A 20,288-nucleotide genomic window follows, 5' to 3' on the forward strand; every position below is an offset into this window, starting at 1 on the left:
CTCCATTTAAAAGCAAAACAAGAACAAATCATCTCAATATAATCGGTTAGACTCCCACGTTGAAATGGTATGCACACAAGAGAAGATAATCTTTGATTTCCTCAGAAATAAGCTCCAGAATGTTCACTTGGCTATTTGCATTCTGAAAACTTCGTTTTTCGACCTCTGACTGAAAAACTGAAGTTACGGATAGCTCTTTCGCCCGCAGGAACCCGCTTCGAGGAAACAAAACAAGGCGGGCGAATCTTATGTTATAGTTCTATATGTTGGCGTCATCGTGGCTGTTGCACTTTACGGCAGCCCATGCATGAGGTGGGGTGTGAACGGCGCAGAACCTTGGAAATTTAGATCACGCTTTACGGCACGACTAGGGGCACGTCAACAGCTATGGCGGAAGGGCTGGCAGCGTCTTCGCCGAGTAGCTGGTGAGTTGAACTGTTTAGCTGGTAGACCGCTTGAGAGGGGCGGAGAACTTTGCGGCTTCTCCGCTGCCAAAGCTCCTCACAAAAACGGGCCATTCGTTAGCCTGTTTGAAGTCAACCTGCACCAAGTGGCTGTGGTTGGTGCCACTTGAACTTACTCCAGAAAATGTAGTATTGACAGATTCCAGTGTGTCTGAATCTCTACAAAGCATGATTTCTGGGGAAACCCTTATGACTGTTCAGAACGACTGATTCATTTGATGTATTCTTGTTTCTAAATAAGAACAAGGGGAAAGGGAAATAGTTTAAAATTCACACCTAAAAAAGTTCAGCCATTAAGGCTGAAGTCTTTTTTGATGAACTGCAAAATAGTTCAAGTGGATTGTCTTGTCTCACCAAAACTGGAACCAGAATTAATGGACGAGTATGACAGGTGAAAGCTGAGTGAATCACAGTATTTACTGTATTTATATTGTACACTTTTTATTTATTTATTTATTTATTTATTTATTTTATTACATTCCAAGTAAAAAGATGATTGATAGAGAAATAGAGGGATAAAAGGTATTCTAACTCTATTCATTTTAAGATGCCTGTATGATAATATGGTTTAATGATTTGGAGTAGAGCAGCAACATTTCTGACTTCTAACAATAGGAGCAATGCAAAGCTTCTCCTCAAAATCATGTTTCGCTTAGATCTGCATATGTAAGTATATTGGACCTATTCCACCCATTGAGCTTCATGGCTGAGTAAAGGTTTGAATCTGCACAGATAGTACTCGACCCACAATTGACCCTAAAATTTCTGTTGCTAAGTGAAACATTTGTTAAGTGAATTTTGCCCCATTTTACAACATTTTTTGCCACAGTTTTAAGTGAACCATGGTAGTTGTTAAGTTAATGACATGCATGTTAAGTGAGTCTGGCTTCCCCATTGACTTTGCTTGACAGAAGGTTGCAAATGGTGATCACATGACCCTGGGACACTGCAACCGTCATAAATATGAACCAGTTGCCAAGCATCTGAATTTTGATCATATGACCAATAGTCATAAGTGTGAAAAATGGTCATAACTTTTTAAAGTGCTATTGTTACTTTGATCTCTCACTAAGTCGAGGACTAGCTGTATTTCCCAGTATTTAAACACTCAACTGGCAATGATTGCTGAATGGGATGTCATGTCCAGAAGACATGCTAGATCTCTAATTACTATGGAGCAGGTATCCTTCAAAATGCCATCATTTCCAAACTTTGCTTGTGAATTTAGATCAGCAAAGCAGTTCTTTTCATTTTTTTATTATCCAGTGTCAACTGTTTTGTCAAGATGAGTCCACAGTCTAGCCCAGGCATGTCAAACTGCCGGCCCGTGAGCCAGATGCATCACACCGAAACCTTGTCCACCCCGTTGCCAGCAATGGGGAAAAAGTCGTGATATGTCGCGCAACATCATGTGACATCTTGAGTTTGACATGCTTGGTCTAGCCTCATTTCCCAGCAACCTTCAGTACAAACTATAAGTAGTTTCATATCTTATTTTAATCTTGATGACCTTTTATTCAAGTTAGTTGTCTGACAGGATTCAGGAGTTTAACCAGGATTCTAACCAGGTTTTCCTTAAAATAATCCCCTCTCAATTCAATAAAATGAATTTTCTTGAAGTAAATTTTATTACTATTATATAAAGTTTTTATATATAATCAGAACCTTAAATGTGCTTTATGTTGATTCTCATAAAGCTGGACAGTGAAGATAACATTGGTTCTTAGTTTTTGCTTCCATTAATTGTTGATGTCTTTGCTATATATCAAACCATGTATTTAAGTTTCTTTGTAAGCATTTCCCCAGAAATGTCTAGCAGTCTAAACAATTAGAGAATAACAATCTAAAATACAAATTAGGAAAGCCTGCTGGATATGAGCAATCTGAACTTTATTTTTACTCAGTCAGTATTGTTTGAGTTCCTCTTGCTTCTTCACTGCCCTTTCTGCTTTTCCATGGATTTTATGTCCCATATGTTGAATGAAATGTCTCACTTTCATGCTTATATGTTCACTCATTGTTCAATATTATTGAATGTATCTTGGATTCATACAATGTTTAATTTATGCAAATTTTGTGTTATGCTGTTTATACAGTGTACTTCTGTTCCAGTATGCTATAACAGTTTGCAACCTTTTGTTCTTTCAGTGGAATATACAATAAAGTAAGAGTTGTACCACACCCATCTGAAGTCAGTGCATGTGACTGAAAGGGTGGGGTATTCTCCAAAGGGCAGGAGGAAATTTTAAACCCTGCCTTGTAGCCAGAATATCCTGTCTGGCCTTGTGGCCAGAGAAGTACTTGATAGTAAATTCATCTGCTAGTCTAGTTTAACGGTCCTAAGTACAAGTGTGAGTGAAATGGGAGATATCTAAATAAGAAAAATAAAATAAAATAAAAAATAAAATAAGTACGATCACAATTGGTTAGATCATGTTAACATAGCTTTTCTCAGGTAATTGAGTGAGAACTCAAAGAAAATTTAAGTCCTGTATAATAAGCTGAGTAGACATTTTTGAAATTATTAGAACCTAAATAAAGGCTGCTAGTCAGTATCAAAGGGCACTGTGATGTTGGAAGTACTAAATGGAAAGTCAGGGGAGTTCAAACTCCAGTCTTAATAGTCTTTCTAGAATTATTTCTCCTCGATTGCTCATAAATTATTTCTCATAAGTTATTTTAATTCTGCATAGTGCATTTATCAATTGGTGAATCAAATCTCATCAAGTATAAATTGTGTCAGGGAGGTGAAGCCAAATTTTTATAAATATTTTAAAATAATTATAATTTGGAAAGTAATTCAAATCCACATGCAGAATTTTCATCCATAACTGGTTTCTAGATTAAATTATTTTTTATCAAACTTTTTCTGAAAACAAAGGTATTTTATATTGATTATTTCCATAGCTTACTTTATCATTTTTTAAAGAAGGAATTATTTGTAATTTCCAATAAAAAATATAAATATAATGTTAGCTGTTATTATTTATAGAGCCAACACCATATATTTTGTAGGAATATAAGGTAAAATAGCTGGCTGAATATTTAAGATTTGATTCATTGTACAGCAAATCATTTTGCTAAATGAACTTTATGACATTGCCCTCAACTGTAGAAAGAAAATGAACCTTGTTACATTTCCTGCAATTTTTTGAATATGAATTATCTATTGTGCAATCAATAATTGGAGTTAAATAAATAAATATTCATTTTCCCTGAATGTAATGCCAGTAAAGAAAGTATGAAGGAGCTTGATTCTTTTAGCCTTCAGAAAAGATGATTGAAAGACTATACAGGTAGTCCTCAGTTTATGATCAGAACTTTGGTTGCTAAGTCGTGTTATTAAGTGAATTGCCCCAAATTTTATAACCTTATTTGTCATGATATTTAAACAAATCATGGTCATTAATTAAATTCAGCTTCTTCCATTGACTTTGTTTGTCAGAAGACCCTTGGGAGGGTCACCGATGTGACCCTAGATTGGAGCCAGACAAGGATGCTGCAACTGTCAAAAATACATGCCAGTTGCCAAGCACCAATTTTGGATAATGTGAGTGCAGGGATGTTGCAATGGTTGGAAATGCAAGGACCAGTATTAAGTCACTTTTTTCAGGCCTGTCATAATTTTGAAGGTCATTAAATGCATGGTCATAAGTCAAGAACTACCGGCACGATTCTTTCCTTCAAATAAAGAAGCTGCTTCTCTTTTCAACCTTACATAACTCAGCTGTACAAACTTAGAAAATGACTTATATTATTTAGGTGTTATCAACAAGTACGATTTGTACCCTAACACATTTATGCCTTGAGTCACCTTTTCCCCTTTAAATCTGAATCATTTTATAGCCCTGGATTACATTCTCTTAGATGTACATTAGAGAACTGTACATGTCAATTTCATTATAGGAATTTTAATTCTGAGATTCTTAAATTTATTTCCACCTATGTCATTGAATGTCTTGTTCATCCTTTGTCCAAGTTTGTCCATCAGTGATTTGGAGCAGATCTGAGCCAAGAGTGGGTGTTTGTTGGAGCAGAGTAGCGTAGAAGAAGAATATATTCCAGAAGCAGGACACAACTATTGACTATAACCTGTCGGTTTTAGATAGTTAATTTCTAGTGCTGTTGATAGTGAATTGTTCTAGACCAAGTGATCATTTTAGTGAAATTAGTAAAGCACAGTTGAAAGAGATAATATTTGTTGTTGTTAGCTGCGAAATCATATCCGACCCATCACGACCCTATGGACAACGTTCCTCCAGGCCTTCCTGTCCTCTACCATCTTCTGAAGTCCATTTAAGCTCACACCTACTGCTTCAGTGACTCCAACAAGCCACCTCATTCTCTGTAGTCCCCTTCTTCTATTGCCCTCAACCTTTCCCAGCATTAGGCTCTTCTCCAGTGAGTCTTTCCTTCTCATTAGGTGGCCAAAGTATTTGAGTTTTAGCTTCAAGAGCTGGCCTTCTAAAGAGCAGTCAGGGTTGATCTCCTTTAGGACTGACTGGTTTGATCGCCTTGCAGTCCAAGGGACTCGCAGGAGTCTTCTCCAGCACCATAGTTCAAAGGCCTCAATTCTTTGGCGCTCAGCCTTTTTTATGGTCCAACTTTCACTGCCATACATTGCAACTGGGAAGACTATAGCCTTGCCTATACGCACTTTTGTTGACAGGGTGATGTCTCTGCTTTTTAGTGTGCTGTCTAGATTTCCTATGGCTTTCCTCCCGAGGAGCAAGCGTCTACAGTCCCCATCTGCAGTGATCTTGGAGCCCAGGAAAATAAAATCTGTCACTACCTCCATTTCTTCCCCATCTATTTGCCAGGAATTGAGAGGGCCAGATGCCATGATCTTGGTTTTCTTAATGTTAAGTTTCAACCCAACTTTTGCACTTCTTCACCCGCAGCAAGAGGCTCTTTAGTTCCTCTTCACTTTCTGCCATTAGAGTGGTATCATCTGCATATCTTAGGTTGTTGATATTTCTTCCGGCAATCTTAATTCCAACTTTTGATTCATCTAACCCTGCCTTTCTCATGATGTGCTCTGCATATAAGTTAAATAGGCAGGGCGACAATATACAGCCTTGCCGGACTCCTTTCCCAATTTTGAACCAATCAGTGGTTCCGTGTCCAGTTCTCACTGTTGCTTCTTGACCCGCATATAGGTTTCTCAAGAGACAAATAAGATGGTCTGGTACACCCATCTCTTTAAGGACTTGCCACAGTTTGTTATGATCCACACAATCAAAGGCTTTAGCATAGTCAATGAAGCAGAAGTAGATGTTTTTCTGGAACTCTCTAGCTTTCTCCATGATCCAGCGTATGTTGGCAATTTGATCTCTAGTTCCTCTGCCTCTTCGAAATCCTGCCTGTACTTCTGGTAGTTCTCGATCTTCATACTGCTGGAGTCTAGCTTGTAGGATTTTAAGCATAACTTTACTAGCATGAGAAATGAGTGCAATGGTGCGATAGTTTGAACATTCTTTGGCACTGCCTTTCTTTGGAATTGGAATGTAAACTGATCTTTTCCAATCCTGTGGCCACTGTTGAGTTTTCCAAATTTGCTGGCAAATTGAGTGTAGCACTTTTACTGCATTGTCTTTTAAGATTTTGAATAGCTCAGCTGGAATACTGTCACCTCCACTACCTTTGTTGTTGCTCAGCTTTTCTAAGGCCCACTTTACTTCACATTCTAGGATGTGTGGCTCGAGGTCAGTGACCACCTCATTGTGATTATCGGGGACATTAAGCTCATTCTTGTATAGTTCTTCTGTGTAATTTTGCCACCTCATCTTAATCTCTTCTGCCTCTGTTAGGTCCCTGCCATTTTGGTCCTTTATCATGCCCAGTTTTGCATGAAACGTTGCCTTCATCTTTAATTTTTTTGAAAAGATCTCTGGTCCTCCCTATTCTATTGTTTTCTTCTATTTCTTTGCACTGTTCATTTAAGAAGGCATTCTTATCTCTTCTAGCTATTCTCTGGAATTCTGCATTCAATTGGGCGTATCTTTCTTTGTCTCCCTTGCCTTTCGCTTCCCTCCGTTCCTCAGCTATTTGCAAAGCTTCCTCAGACAGCCATTTTGCTTTCTTGCATTTTTTTTCTTTTTTTTTTTTTTTTTTTATTGAAAAGTTTTATAAAATACAATTTTCCTTTAAAAAAACCCACCTTCCCCCTCCCTCCTCCCCTCCCTACCTCCCCCCTATCTCCCCCCCTCCCCCTCCCCCTCCTCCCTCCCCTACCTCCCCCCCTCCACTTCCCCTCCTCCCCCCTCCCCCCCCCCCCGACTTCCCAGAGCAAAATACAAGGTATATATCTAAAAGGCAATCATAAACAATCATATACTAACAATTATAAACTCTAAAATCCATCACTCTCTAGCTTGTATATAGTAAACCAATCCTTAATAATACTAAATATATATAAAAAACTAAAATAAAAGAAAACTAGCATCATTCCCATCTATATTCTTCCACAATTCACTATTACCTTAACATATTCTCATTTGCACATTAATAAATAGTTCTTACACAAATTAACCCACATTAACCCACAAAACTTTCTTCCTCTTCCTCTGTAGTAAGTTGTCCATTAATTCCAAATTAAAAAAAAAAATCTATTACCATACATAGCATCCCAAAACTTTTTTTTTTTTAAAAAAAAAACACAACTACCACTTAACTATAAATATTTTGTGGAAGTTCCATAGATTTCTACTGATCTTATTTTTTTTTCCTTTTTTGAGCGTTTTAAGGCAGCACGCGTCACCCTCTGTTCTCTAAGATCATCCAAAAGAGTTGCAGCTTGAACTCCTCCTGTACCCTTCTCGTCTATCTGTGCATCTTCATCCTCTTGATGTTCTCCTTCTCCAGATCCCTCTGCAGCTTCCAGAAGTGTTGATGGGGTTACTTTCAAGACATTATTATAAAAATCATGCGCTTGCTTCACATTACTCAAACAGTACCTTTTGCCATCATACATGAAGCTCAACCCAGCTGGGATCTCCCATCTGAACCTTATATCTCTTTGCTTGAGCTCTTGCACAAGAAATATAAAATCCTTCCTTCTCTTTAAAATCTTTGGAGGAATTTCTTTTAGAACCAAAACTTGTTGACCAGCAATCACAACTTTGGTATCGTAGGCAGCTTGTATAACTTCATCTCTAATTTCCCTTTTTACAAAATAAACCACCACATCTCTAGGCAACTTTCTCTGTTTAGCAATCCACGAATTCACACGAAACACTTTGTCCATACCTTGTTTTAATTCAGATGCTGGATGGTTCAATACTCCCTCAAAAGCCTCAGAAACCAGCTGCTTTAAATCTTCCTTAATATTCTCTTTTAGGCCTCTAATTCTCACAGCAAACTGCATCTGGTAAAATTGAGCCAAGCTCTGTTCACTGTCGATTTTGTCTTTTAAATCTTCAATTTCCAATACTTTTGCTTCTAATAAAGCATTCTTTTGAATCAAATCTTGCACTTGATCATCCAGCACCTCCACACATTTAGCAACTTTTTGCACTGAGGACAAAATGTCTACCTTCATTTCTCTAAGTTTCTGTTCCATCCTTTCTTCCATTCTCTGCTCCAATTTCTCCAATTTCTCCTCCATCTGTAGAAATTTAACACCCATTGACTCCAAAATTAACTGGGTATGTTTTTCAAGATCCTTCGATGTCAATACATCAGGAGAATGCAACGCCTGCAGCAATGATTGTTGTTGCACCGGAGAATTTCCAGCACTCCGAAAAGTTCTAGGGGGAGGTTTAGCCGCCATCTTTTACTTACAATTGTGACGCACTTTCACTTTAAGTTTTAAGCAAAGTCCATCAAGCTTGAGAGTAAAATAAAATCTTCTTCATCTCTTCATCTTTCCCTCTTGTACTGCTCTGCCTGCTCTTTCCCTTTCATAGTCTCTCCTTCAAGCAGGGATGGTCGCAGACGCCTGGCTCTGCTCCATGAAGTCCGGAGCAGAGACGCTAGCCAGCTGGGAGCAGCCCAGGCTACGGGGGAGTTCAATCCTTCAGCCGCCCAAGCTCCAAGCTCAGGCGGCCCCGGAGAACTCAACCCCCACCTGGGGGCTCACCTCCTCCTCTTCTCCCGAGGAGGGGGCTTCAGATTCGCCCGAACAGCTGATCGGCGCTGTTTCGGGCGAAAAAACACCAGCTGAGCCGCGGGCAGCCCGGGAAGGCTCCCTCCGTCGCCGCGGAGCCACCGGAAGTCCCTCTTGCATTTTTTTTCTTTGGGATGGTTTTGGTGGCTACCTGTTGTACAATGTTGCGAACCTCTGTCCATAGTTCTTCAGGCACTCTGTCTATCAGATCTAATTCCTTAAATCTATTTGTCACCTCTACTGTATATTCAACAGGGATATGATTTAATTCATACCTGAGTGGCCTAGTGCTTTTCCCTACTTTCTTCAGTTTAAGCCTAAACTTTGCAATGAGAAGCTCATGCTCTGAGCCACAGTCAGCTCCTGGTCTTGTTTTTACTGACTGTGTAGAGCTTCTCATCTTTGGCTGCAGAGCATATAGTCAATCTGATATCTGTGTTGACCCTCTGGTGATGTCCATGTGTAGAGCCGTCTCTTGGGTTGTTGGAAAAGAGTGTTTGCCATGACCATTGTATTCTCTTGACAAAATTCTATCAGCCTGTGTCCTGCTTCATTTTGTACTCCAAGGCCAAGTTTGCCTGTTATTCCAGATATCTTTTGGCTTCCTACTTTAGCATTCCAATCCCCCATGATGATAAGAACATCATTTTTTGGTGTTAGTTCTTTAAGGTGCTGTAGGGCTTCATAGAACTGGTTAATTTCATCCTCTTCAGCACTGGTGGTTGGGGCATAGACTTGGACTACTGTGATATTGAATGGTTTGCCTTGGATTCGAACTGAGATCATTCTAGCATTTTGAGGATTGTATCCAGTATTGCTTTTCCTACTCTTTTATTGACTATGAAGGCTACTCCACTTCTTCTGAGGGATTCTTGCCCGCAATAGTATACCTGATGGTCATCTGAATTAAATTCACCCATTCCTGTCCATTTTAGTTCGCTGATACCTAAGATGTCGATGTTCAGTCTTGTCAGCTCTTGTTTGACGACGTCCAGCTTTTCTTGATTCATGGATCTTACATTCCAGGTTCCTATGGAGAAAGAATCTTTACAGCATCGGACTTTCCTTTCACCACCAGACACATCCACAGCTGAGCATCCTTTCGGCTTTGGCCCAGTCGCTTCATTCTTTCTGGCGCTACTAGTACTTGCCCTCTGCTCTTCTCCAGTAGCATATTGGATGCCTTCCGACCTGAGGGGCTTATGTTCCAGCGTCATATCGTTCTGCCTTTTGGTACTGTCCATAGGGTTTTCATGACAAAGATACTGGAGTGGGTTGCCATTTCCTTCTCCAGTGGATCACGTTTTGTCAGAACTCTCTGCTATGACCTTTCCGTCTTGGGTGGACCTGCATGGCATAGCTCATAGCTTCATTGAATTACACAAGCCCCTTCGACACAACAAGGCAGTAATCCATGAAGGGGAAAGATAATATATTTTGGCGTAATCGATAGTAATATATACAGTGCAGCTTAATTTAAAAGGCAGTTAAACTATAGTCTTATCTGATTAAAAGAAATACATTATAGTTTGTTTTGTCTGTGCTTCTTTTTATACATATTCCCTGTATTTATCGCATGTTTTTATCTTAATCATTAATTAATATGCAACTACCTGGTAGCAGTAGTTAAAACCATTTGGGTCATTGTAAAAATCCAATAAAAGTTGCAAATAAAACTGTTACAATACAGACATTATAGCATGTGGTGCTCTGTGTGTAGATGTGTGGAAAACTAAATGTTCAAAAACATTTTTTGGGTAATAAGATTTCTAAGGCTACTTGTTTGATAATTTGTGTGGTTTATGAAGGGTTAAAGCAGTTTTATTAAATTATTGAAAACAAACATTAAATAACAAACAAGCTGGGAGGTTAAACTAATCAGACTTACTATACCATTGCTGGTGTTTAGTTGAGACCACACATAAAACTAGCTTGGAGTCTACTGGAAGAGACAGGTCTTAAGTTCCTTCTTGAAGACTAGCAGGTTGTGGCTATACAAGCCAGGAGACAGGGGAAATTTGCTTCCATGGGGCTATAAAGGAATGCAGAGAGAATCTTGAAGAAAGTATGATAGGAACAAGGAAGAGAAAATACTGTAAAGGAAAACTAAGTCCTGGAAAAGATGATAAAAAGAAACTTGAAATAGCCCAGCTTTATTTTCTTTAAGATGGGATAGAAGGAATAGACTTTTAAAATTCTGTTGTTGTTGTTAGCTGCGAAGTCGTGTCCGACCCATCGCGACCCTATGGACAACGTTCCTCCAGGCCTTCCTGTCCTCTACCATCTTCTGAAGTCCATTTAAGCTCACGCCTACTGCTTCAGTGACTCCATCCAGCCACCTCATTCTCTGTCGTCCCCTTCTCTTGCCCTCAATCTTTCCCAGCATTAGGCTCTTCTCCAGTGAGTCCTTCCTTCTCATTAGGTGGCCAAAGTATTTGAGTTTTAGCTTCAGCATCTGGCCTTCTAAAGAGCAGTCACTGTTGATCTCCTCTAGGACTGACCGGTTTGATCACCTTGCAGTCCAAGGGACTCGCAGGAGTCTTCTCCAGCACCATAGTTCAAAGGCCTCAATTCTTTGGCACTCAGCCTTTCTTATGGTCCAACATTCACTGCCATACATTGCAACTGGGAAGACCATAGCCTTGACTATACGCACTTTTGTTGACAGGGTGATGTCTCTGCTTTTTAGTGTGCTGTCTAGATTTGTCATGGCTTTCCTCCCGAGGAGCAAGCGTCTTAATTTCTTGGCTACAGTCCCCATCTGCAGTGATCTTGGATCTTGTTATTGTACCTAAAACAATTAAATTGCATTCATATTATCCTGGTGCTGGCCTGCTTAAAAGGACTGACAAAGGCAGATATGAAGAGAAATGGCACAAATTCAAGCTCCCATTGAAGACAATAATTTAAGTGATGGGATCTTATTGAATGGGCAGAAACAGTTGTGGGGAGCTCATCTCACAAAGATTCAGGTCATGAAGGACTTGTTAGAATAATACCAGGTCTTTGAATTGCATCCATCATTTTTGTGGTACTATTTTCAAGGCACATCTTTTTAACTTTTACAATTGAAGGCAAATATAGTGTCCCAAGGTAATGTTGCAGGATCCAATTGAGTCAGTCGCCAGGACCATAGGTTTCCGAGCATTCCGACTCCTGCTGGAGCCCATCCTCCAGGAACGTCTCTCTAGCAGAATGTGTGTTTTTAACTTTTATTAAGAGCTTAGCTTCCATTTTTTAAAAACTTAAGTTAATAGCATTATAGAATTACTTTTAGATGTAAAATGAGAACACAATCTGAATGCTTCTTTAGAAATAATACCCACTGAAGTTAAGTTTAAACCATACAAATGTTTTTGTGTCAAATGAGATTCATCTTAATCATTTATGATTTAAATTATGTGCAGTAAGGCTTAGTACTAAGTGGTGAAATATTTCAAAAGTTGAAATCACTGTTATCTTAAAACTACATATAATCTTACTCAACCTTTGTAGGGAAAATGACCTCGCAGAAGCTCTGGAAGAAGGAGGCTGTGATCTTGAAACAGTTAGAAACATTGTCCAAGGAAGATCTCTGCCTGAACACCTAAGAGCAAAAGTTTGGAAGGTAAACTTTTCTTACTTAATTGGTAAATGATATTTTTCCTGAGTTATGTAGTTTAGAAAAGATAGGAACAACATGTTAGATCATTTTATTTCTTTTTTAAATGATGAATGTTAGCATATCAGTGACAAGTGACATAGCAGTTAAGGTATTTGATCAGAAAGATGAAGACTGAAACCTACCCATAGCCATAGAATCTTGCTCATGACTTTGGGTTAGTCTTTGCTCTCAGCTGACTTACTGTTATGGAGAAACATTGGAGGAGAGATTGCTATGTAAGCTATCTGAGGATAGGACATGTAAAATCTAACAATAATTGTAATAATTATATTTCATCTTACATATAAACTGTATATACCAATGGATCAAAAATATTTACTTAATTAACTTTGCAATTGCCATCTGTGTTCAAGGAAATAATTTCAAATGCAAATTCAATACAAAGATGTTCCCTTTTTAGAGTCAAACTATGTACTACATAAATAAAACATAGCCAAACTGTTACTTTAAAAAGAGAAATCTGAGAATGTAACTGGTTTTGGAGAAGATGTGTGTGCTTCTTTGATCTTTCTTTCTTTGAAAGTTTCTTGATCCATATAGCATAACTGTTTTGCGACATCAGTAAAAAGATCTTGATTTCAGAGGAAGAGTAACCTTGGGAGGATTTAATTTCAAATACAAAAATAATTTTGGGGAAGTGGTTTAATGGTCTTTTCCATTACATTATATTTCCAGTCTTTGCACATGCATTCTGAAATGGCTTTTCTTTTAAATAAGTGCTGAAATATTGTTACATTTATTCAGTTATACCTACAGTTTCTCTTTAAACCCAAGAGATAACAGTTTACTTCAATAATAAATAAAGAAAAGTATAGGAATTATAAGACATTTCAAATACTAACTTAAAGAGTGTCACACATTACTTGAATGCATACATTCAGTTTGATCAACAATTCTTACATATCATTAAATGCAGATTCTTCCAAGAATGATAAAGGCTGCATCATTCATTATAAAGAGCCAGTTGTCAATGATTTCACTATGTATATGTGAAACAATAGCTTTTGGAATACTTTTTTAAATAAGGTTGGTTTAAGAATCATCTTCATTGCAGTCAAGATATTTAATATTTCTTGTCCTGCCTAAATTTTTATTTTTATTTCAAATGATACCGATTCTTAAGAAAGATTCTAATTTGGAGGAATGGCAGCGAGGTATCAATAAATTTGTGTGGGCAGGGAAAAAGCCACGAGTTAAACTTAAGATTATGCAGGATACTCGTGAGAGAGGTGGCCTTAAATTGCCTAATTTTAAATTATATTATGAAGCTGCTGCATTAGTAGGAATAAGTGATTGGATTAATTTGACGCAAGGGAGGTTATTAAATCTTGAGGGCCATGATTTGTTGTTTGGCTGGCATGCATATTTGTTGTATGATAAGAAGGTAGACGACGTGTTTAGGGTGCATATTTTAAGACAAGCATTGCTGAGAGTTTGGAAGAAGTATAGACATAAGTTAAGTTGCAAGATACCATTGTGGGCAATTCCAAAACACGCAATAGAAAATATATATGCTGACTTCAAACATGATGTGACTACGTACAAGGAGATCCTCAGCTTGGAAAGAAATGTTTGGTGTTTGAAATCATATAGCCTCTTGCGAGAAGAGAAGGTTGTTCAAAATTGGTTTCAATATATTCAGTTACGGGCCAGGTGGAAAGAAGACCAGAAAAATGGATTTACAATGACTGATGAAAATTTGATAAAGCAAATTAGAAATCAGGGACCAGCACATATCAAACGGATATATCTTGCACTGATAGAAATTGACTCAGAAACAGAGCTTGTTAAGGATTGTATGATAAAATGGGCCCAAAACATCCAGGAAGTTATCACAATGGACATGTGGGAAAAGATTTGGGTGAGGAACGTAAAATTTACTCAAGCTCAAAATCTAAGAGAGAACTTTTATAAAATGTTTTATAGATGGCATTTAGATCCTAAAAAGCTTGCAAGTATGTATCCGAATTATCAGCCTAAATGTTGGAGGTGCGGTGATGAAGATGCAACATATTTTCACATATGGTGGACATGTAAGAAGGTTAAGGCTTTTTGGATAAAAGTTTGGTGGAATATGCAGAAGATTTTTAAACAGAGGATAAAGTTTTGTCCGCAACTTTTTTTGTTGGGAATAATTGCAGACGCTACAGTTGTGGACACCAAATTGATGTTGAACTTAATTACGGCAGCAAGACTTTTGATAGGCCAATATTGGAAGAAAGAGGAACTGCCGACTATAGAAGAGTGGACTTTAAAGGTTTCCGACCTGGCAGAGATGGCGAAGATTTCGGCCTATTTGAAAGATCATTCGCAAGAACGCTATATTATGGAATGGAGAAAATGGATTGAGTTTATCCAGAACAAGTATAGGGTTAAGAAGTTTTATGTAGCATTTGAATAAGTCTTCTTTCGTTTTTTTTTCTTATTTTAGTTTCTTTTTATACATATTCAATATTACTAAGGCTTGTTTTATCCTATATAAGCTAGAGAGTGATGGATTTTAGAGTTTATAGTTGTTAGTATATGATTGTTTATGATTGCTTTTTATATATATACCTTGTATTTAGCTCTTTGAAGTCGGGGGGGAGGGGGGAGGGAGGGGGGGAGGAGGGAGGGGGAAGGGGGGATTTTTAAAGGAAAATTGTATTTTAAAACTTTTCAATAAAAAAAAGATATTTAATATTTCTTCCTTACTTTCTTTCACATTTATTTTTAGATTGCATTAAATGTTGTAGGGAAAGGAGACAGTTTGGCATCTTGGGATGGTTGTTTAGATCTGCCAGAACAATCACTGATCCACAAAGATTGCCAAGAACTAGTTGGTAAGTCTGAAATAATATTTTGATTGTTAAGCTGAAAACCACCTACAATATTTATTCTCTGCATAATTATGTGTTTATCCAATCTCTGAGATGCCTGAAACTCAAATACCTGTGTTAAGTCTGCTTGAAATGTGGTATAGAGGCGCTACATTTATTTAGTGTTATATGGCTCTCCACAACTCCAGGCTCCTTATATGTAACAATGCAAAATAGAAGTATAAAAAGTCAATTACCTAGAATCTGATATGTCACCATTTGAATAACAGCATCTTAAGCATTGCTAAATGTTTTTCTTTAAAATAGTCTTTAAATGGTATTGGGGAGGGGCTGGTCCAAATATTCCAGGGTATGCTGTTCTTAGAGGCATGATGCCATGAGTGAGAGGATTCAAGCATGGAGTCTATAAATGACATTCTTTCAGATTTAGGATCCTTAGCAACCCTTCTATGTTAGATGCAGCCTGACAGGCAAATTCATCTCAAAGAAGATGGCCTTGGAGATGTCTAGCTTTTAAACCATGTAGGACTTTCAAATGATAACAGTACTTGAATTGCAACTGGAAGCTGACTGGTAGCCATGCAGCTTCAGTAGTAGTGAATTAATTGTTTAGGCCATTATATATTAAGCAAACCAAAGATTCTGGTCTTCAGGGCAAGCCCAAGTGGATCAAAGGGCAATACTCCAACCAAAATGTGGTAAGCATACAAGGGATGAAAGTGAAATGTCCTTTTCTACAAATGTCCTGTCACAACTGGTGTACAGGATATAATTGAGCGAAAGGCTCTCTGACCACAGACTTGACCTGCTGTTCAAGCCTAAACTATGAATCCAGAGAATCTCCAGATTGTGAAGCAACTCTTATCTGGCAGAGTGAAACCCCATCAAGAGTCAAAGATGGGCTATTCTACAAATAGCTAGCTTCTGAGTTTGCAGCCACTGTGTCTTCCTGAGATTCCATTTAGGTTTCTTTCTCCCCAGTCAGATCCTATGAAGCTATTACTCAGGTATTGTTCACAAAACAGTTTTCACTAATGCTGACATTCAGTAAACAACAGTTGGTAAGAGAGATTAATTTGGTCTAGAGCCAGTGGTGGGATTGAGCCGGTTCGCACCGGTTCAGCAGAACCGATACCTAATTTTTTGTTGAGTTCAGCAAACCGGTTATGATAAATCTGCGTGAGCCTCCCATGCAGCCTTCCTCCACCAGCCCTCCATTGCTGCTACCGCACTTCCTTGCGCACACTTTCTTGCTGCCTTGCATTGCCCGGCATCTCCCTTCTGGAAATGGTAACCCTGTTTTCTGCTGCTTTCCTCCCAGCAGAAGGGAGGAAAGGAAGGAGGCTTTGTCTGGAAGGATGCTAAGCTCTGGGGAAACTATGCAATCTGGAGCTGGGTGAGGAAGGCCAGGCTCCCCTTCCCCGATGGTTCTGCAAAGCCCTTGAGAAGCAGATCTACTTCCCACAGGGCTGGCCTCTGCACCTGCTTCGGACGGCAAACAGAAGAACTTTGCTCTTTTTTTCCAGGAGGCCCTATGAAATTGTCCCCCCTCTTCAGTTTTCTGCCTTAAAATCCAGAGCAGACATGTTTTCCTTCTGACCAGCTGAGGATACATTAGCTACTGGTATGATTTTTGTAAGAAGCTGAGTATCTGTTTTGGATTTTAAGACAGAAAAGCGAAGGAGTGGGGGTGGGGGGCAATTTTAAAGAGCCTGGAGAAAAAGAGCAAAGCTCTTCTGTTTGCCATCCAAAGTGTGTGCCGAGGCTAAACCTGAGGGAAACAGATCCACTCCTCAAGGGCTTTGGAGAACCATTGGGGAAGGGGAGCCTGGCCTTTCTTGCCAACTCCAGTTGAAGTAGTTTCCCGGAGCTTAGCATCCTTCCATACGAAGCGTCCTTCCTTTCCTCCCTTCTGCCGGCAGTAAACTGGCAGAAAACGGGGCTGCCATTTCCAGAACGGAGAAGGGAGAAGTCCGCCGATGCATGGCAGCAAGAAAGTATGGACCAGAAGAAGGAAGGAAGGAAGAGTTAAGGACACCCGGGGAGGCGAAGGAAGGTACCGTTAAGCTGCCGGTGATGGCGCAAACCACGGGAGAGCTGGCAGAAGAGAAGGAGGAGGCGGCTGCCACCGCAAAGTGATCTGTGGGGTGAAGCGGGGGCAGCAGAGGTGGCAGGGACTGAAGAAAGGCCCTCCACCGGCAGACACGGCTATTGCGCAGCAGTGGCAGAGCCTTTCGCCATCACTTCCCCTGGCTCCAAAACGGCGGAGGGGGGCTAGGTAAGGTCCATCCTCCATAGCACGGCAACCTAGCTTGGGAGAGAAGTGAAAGGGAAGAGGCAGGTGGGCAGCCTGGCCATTGAACCAGCGGGGGGAGGTCACCAAGCGGGGAGTGGCTTGGGTGCAGGGGCCCTGAAGTAAGCAGGTGCGAGACACATGGGGCAGCTCCCCCCGCCCTTGCTTGATTTTTACGCGTGCACCTCTTACAAGGTTCTGTGGTTTCAGAGAGAACTGGTTGTTAAATGGTTTGATATCCTTTGGTGCTAGATGTTTTTCTTTATTAAAAAATATCAACTGAACTGTTCTTAGCTTGTTTTTGTTCTTAACTTGTTTTTATTTCTCTTTGTCATTTGCCAATTTTGGGGAATGACTAAGGTCACAGGCTAATACAATCAAGGAATGCATGTGGTGTATAATGCATAACTTATACACTATTTCTTTTTAGATCAGCTGTCGGTACCAGAGGAGGAGAAGTCAGTATTACTTTTGGATATTGAATCTGTGATTACATTTTATTGTAAATCTCGTAATGTTAAATACAGTTCTAGCCTTAGCTGGTCCTATCTCCTTAAACCTTTGGTTCATCTTCGACTTTCACGAAGTGACTTGTACAACTGCTTCTATGCTATCATGAACAAATACATTCCAAGGTAATGTATGAGCTTTAAATTTAATCTTAATTTTTATTTTATGGATATCTCCTTACCCCTTTATTAGTTCTTCCTTTTTTCTAAAGGTGGCATTTTTGTTTGGATTTTTTTAATCTTGAGCCTATGAAGATCAAATTCTTCTTGCTTGTCACAAATCTTTATGATAAAGTCATTCATACAGGGTTTTTTAAAAATGTACAATCACTTTTATTTCATCTGCTTATATCACTGCTTTCTTTTAGGGACTGTTTTCTGAAAGGCAGACCATTTCATCTCTTTAGGCTGCTCCTCCAATATCATGAACCAGAACTGTGCTCATTTCTGGACACAAAAAAGATGACGCCGGACTCATATGCACTCAACTGGGTAATAAAGTGAAAGTAGGAAAACATATTGAAAAGTGAAGTTCTATAACAGAAAATTTCACATACTTGGTAACAACTCCTAAACAAAAAGAATGTATTTTTGCACTATTTTTCGTAGCTACTACAGATAGGATGTTATTAGATTCTGATTTCTGGTATTAAGTTCTTACAGTGAATTCACTTGTTAGTAAGAGATCTTTCTATTGATCAGAAATTATTTTATGTTGGCCCATAACAGACAAGCAGAAATGTCTGATTAACAATGGTAATTTCTCCCAAATAGTAAAGGATATTGGGTTTTATTTTTGTTGCACTTTCTTGACATGCTATTATATCCATGATTCCTAAAGAGTAATCTATGATCTATCTATTAATCTAGTATTAGCCATGTAAGAAAACACACAAATGCACCTATTTAATCATTATTTAAAAACAATAAAAAGCATGACAAAGTTATCCTACAAAGAAGGAGGCTTATTAATAGGAAAGTCACTTTGTTCTAATAAGTGGATACTTCATATCTTTATGTAAGGTGCAATTGAACTGGTTAAACTCAGTGATTGTAAAGGTTTTATAAAGAAGTATATTTAATTTCCATATGTTATAATGTATGCCGTATTTAATAAAGATGAATCACTTATATTTCATATAAAATAAATGTCTTATCTTTTGGGATTTTAAAAATTTTAAGAATTTATTTTTAAAATGTTCCTGTGGCTTAATCTCTTAGCTGAGAATTAGGCTGCACTTAATAAAAAAGCTGATCAACTGTAAATACATGTATAAAGCTCTTTCATGTCTTCTATTCTCAGAAATATTATATTAGTAAATATACCGCTTAAAAACTAATTTGAGTTAAATCTACCTTTACATCACCTATTCTGTTAAAAACCAAAATGCATATGATCATGCAGATGCTGGCTTGTTTCTCAGCCAGCAATTTCAAAAAATAAAATGCATAAGATTGTTTTGTTATCCTGCATCATAAACAATACTGTCTTTTAAAATTACAATTAAAAGCTAGAGCATATTCTTTGCTCTCAGGTTTCTGAGACCAGTTCTTAGAACTTTATATAGTTTTTCAAACTTTAATAAATTTGCACAAAATTATCATTGCATATATTTCAAATGTATTATGCTTGCATTAAACAATATTTTCCTACAAATCTGGGCCATTAGCATTCTTTAATGGCCCAGATTTGTAGGAAAATATTGTTTAATGCAAGCATAATACGTTTGAAATATATGCAATGATAATTTTGTGCAAATTTATATATGTAGCCAATCCCACTTTCTGATAATTAAATTGCAAACTGAAATTGTACATTTAAAGTTTTAAAACATAATTATATTACTAAAATTTGCTTCAGTTTCCTTTTCATCTACTTTTCAGCTTGGGTCCCTATTTTCAAGTTACTGCACAGATGAAGTCACCCAAACAATATGGGATGGATATTTTCAGCTAGCAGATCCATTCTTCATTTATTTCTTAATGCTTATCATTCTTGTTAATGCTAAGTGAGTATATAACATTAACTTGCTTATCTGCTGCTCTTGATTCTTTTCTTTTTACACCTGCTTCATGTTTCTCCATTTGCCTTTTCAGGGAATTGATCTTGGCACCAGAATCTGATAGTAAAGAAGATGTTATAAGTAAGTTCTTCACCTTTAATATACCGCTATTTAGGCAAAGTAATACTGAAGTACTACTGATATGTGGAAGACTACATTCTCATATTTTTTTAAAAAAACAAATGTGTACAAAGTTAATATAGCTGACATTGAACTAATTCAGACACAAAAATAAAAGGTGGTTAAATGCAGGGATGTTTTGTCTACTGGCTGGTGTATCACAGAACTTTTCTGCAAAATGATTGCAAAAGGTGCTTAATGTTTTAGTTTAAAAGTTCCCTTTTTTGGTCTGCTTTTTTTCCTGAATTC

At 38.2% G+C, this 20,288-nt stretch overlaps 1 protein-coding gene across 2 annotated transcripts in view; it reads left to right on the top strand.

Moving 5' to 3' along the window:
• Nucleotides 1–212: 212 nt before the first annotated feature.
• The window catches only part of TBC1D23 (TBC1 domain family member 23), a 41,170-nt gene continuing 21,094 nt past the window's right edge, over nucleotides 213–20,288 (top strand). For both annotated transcript variants that reach the window (XM_083362025.1, XM_083362026.1), the window contains exons 1-7: nucleotides 213–425; nucleotides 12,067–12,178; nucleotides 14,952–15,057; nucleotides 17,778–17,982; nucleotides 18,225–18,348; nucleotides 19,741–19,865; nucleotides 19,954–20,000. In XM_083362025.1, the coding sequence (XP_083218151.1) occupies nucleotides 388–425; nucleotides 12,067–12,178; nucleotides 14,952–15,057; nucleotides 17,778–17,982; nucleotides 18,225–18,348; nucleotides 19,741–19,865; nucleotides 19,954–20,000 (757 nt within the window). In that variant the 5' untranslated portion in view covers nucleotides 213–387. The remainder of the gene's footprint in view (nucleotides 426–12,066; nucleotides 12,179–14,951; nucleotides 15,058–17,777; nucleotides 17,983–18,224; nucleotides 18,349–19,740; nucleotides 19,866–19,953; nucleotides 20,001–20,288) is intronic.

This window comes from Vipera ursinii, assembly GCF_947247035.1.
Source record: "Vipera ursinii genome assembly, chromosome: 4".
NCBI classification, from domain to species: Eukaryota; Metazoa; Chordata; class Lepidosauria; order Squamata; family Viperidae; genus Vipera; species Vipera ursinii.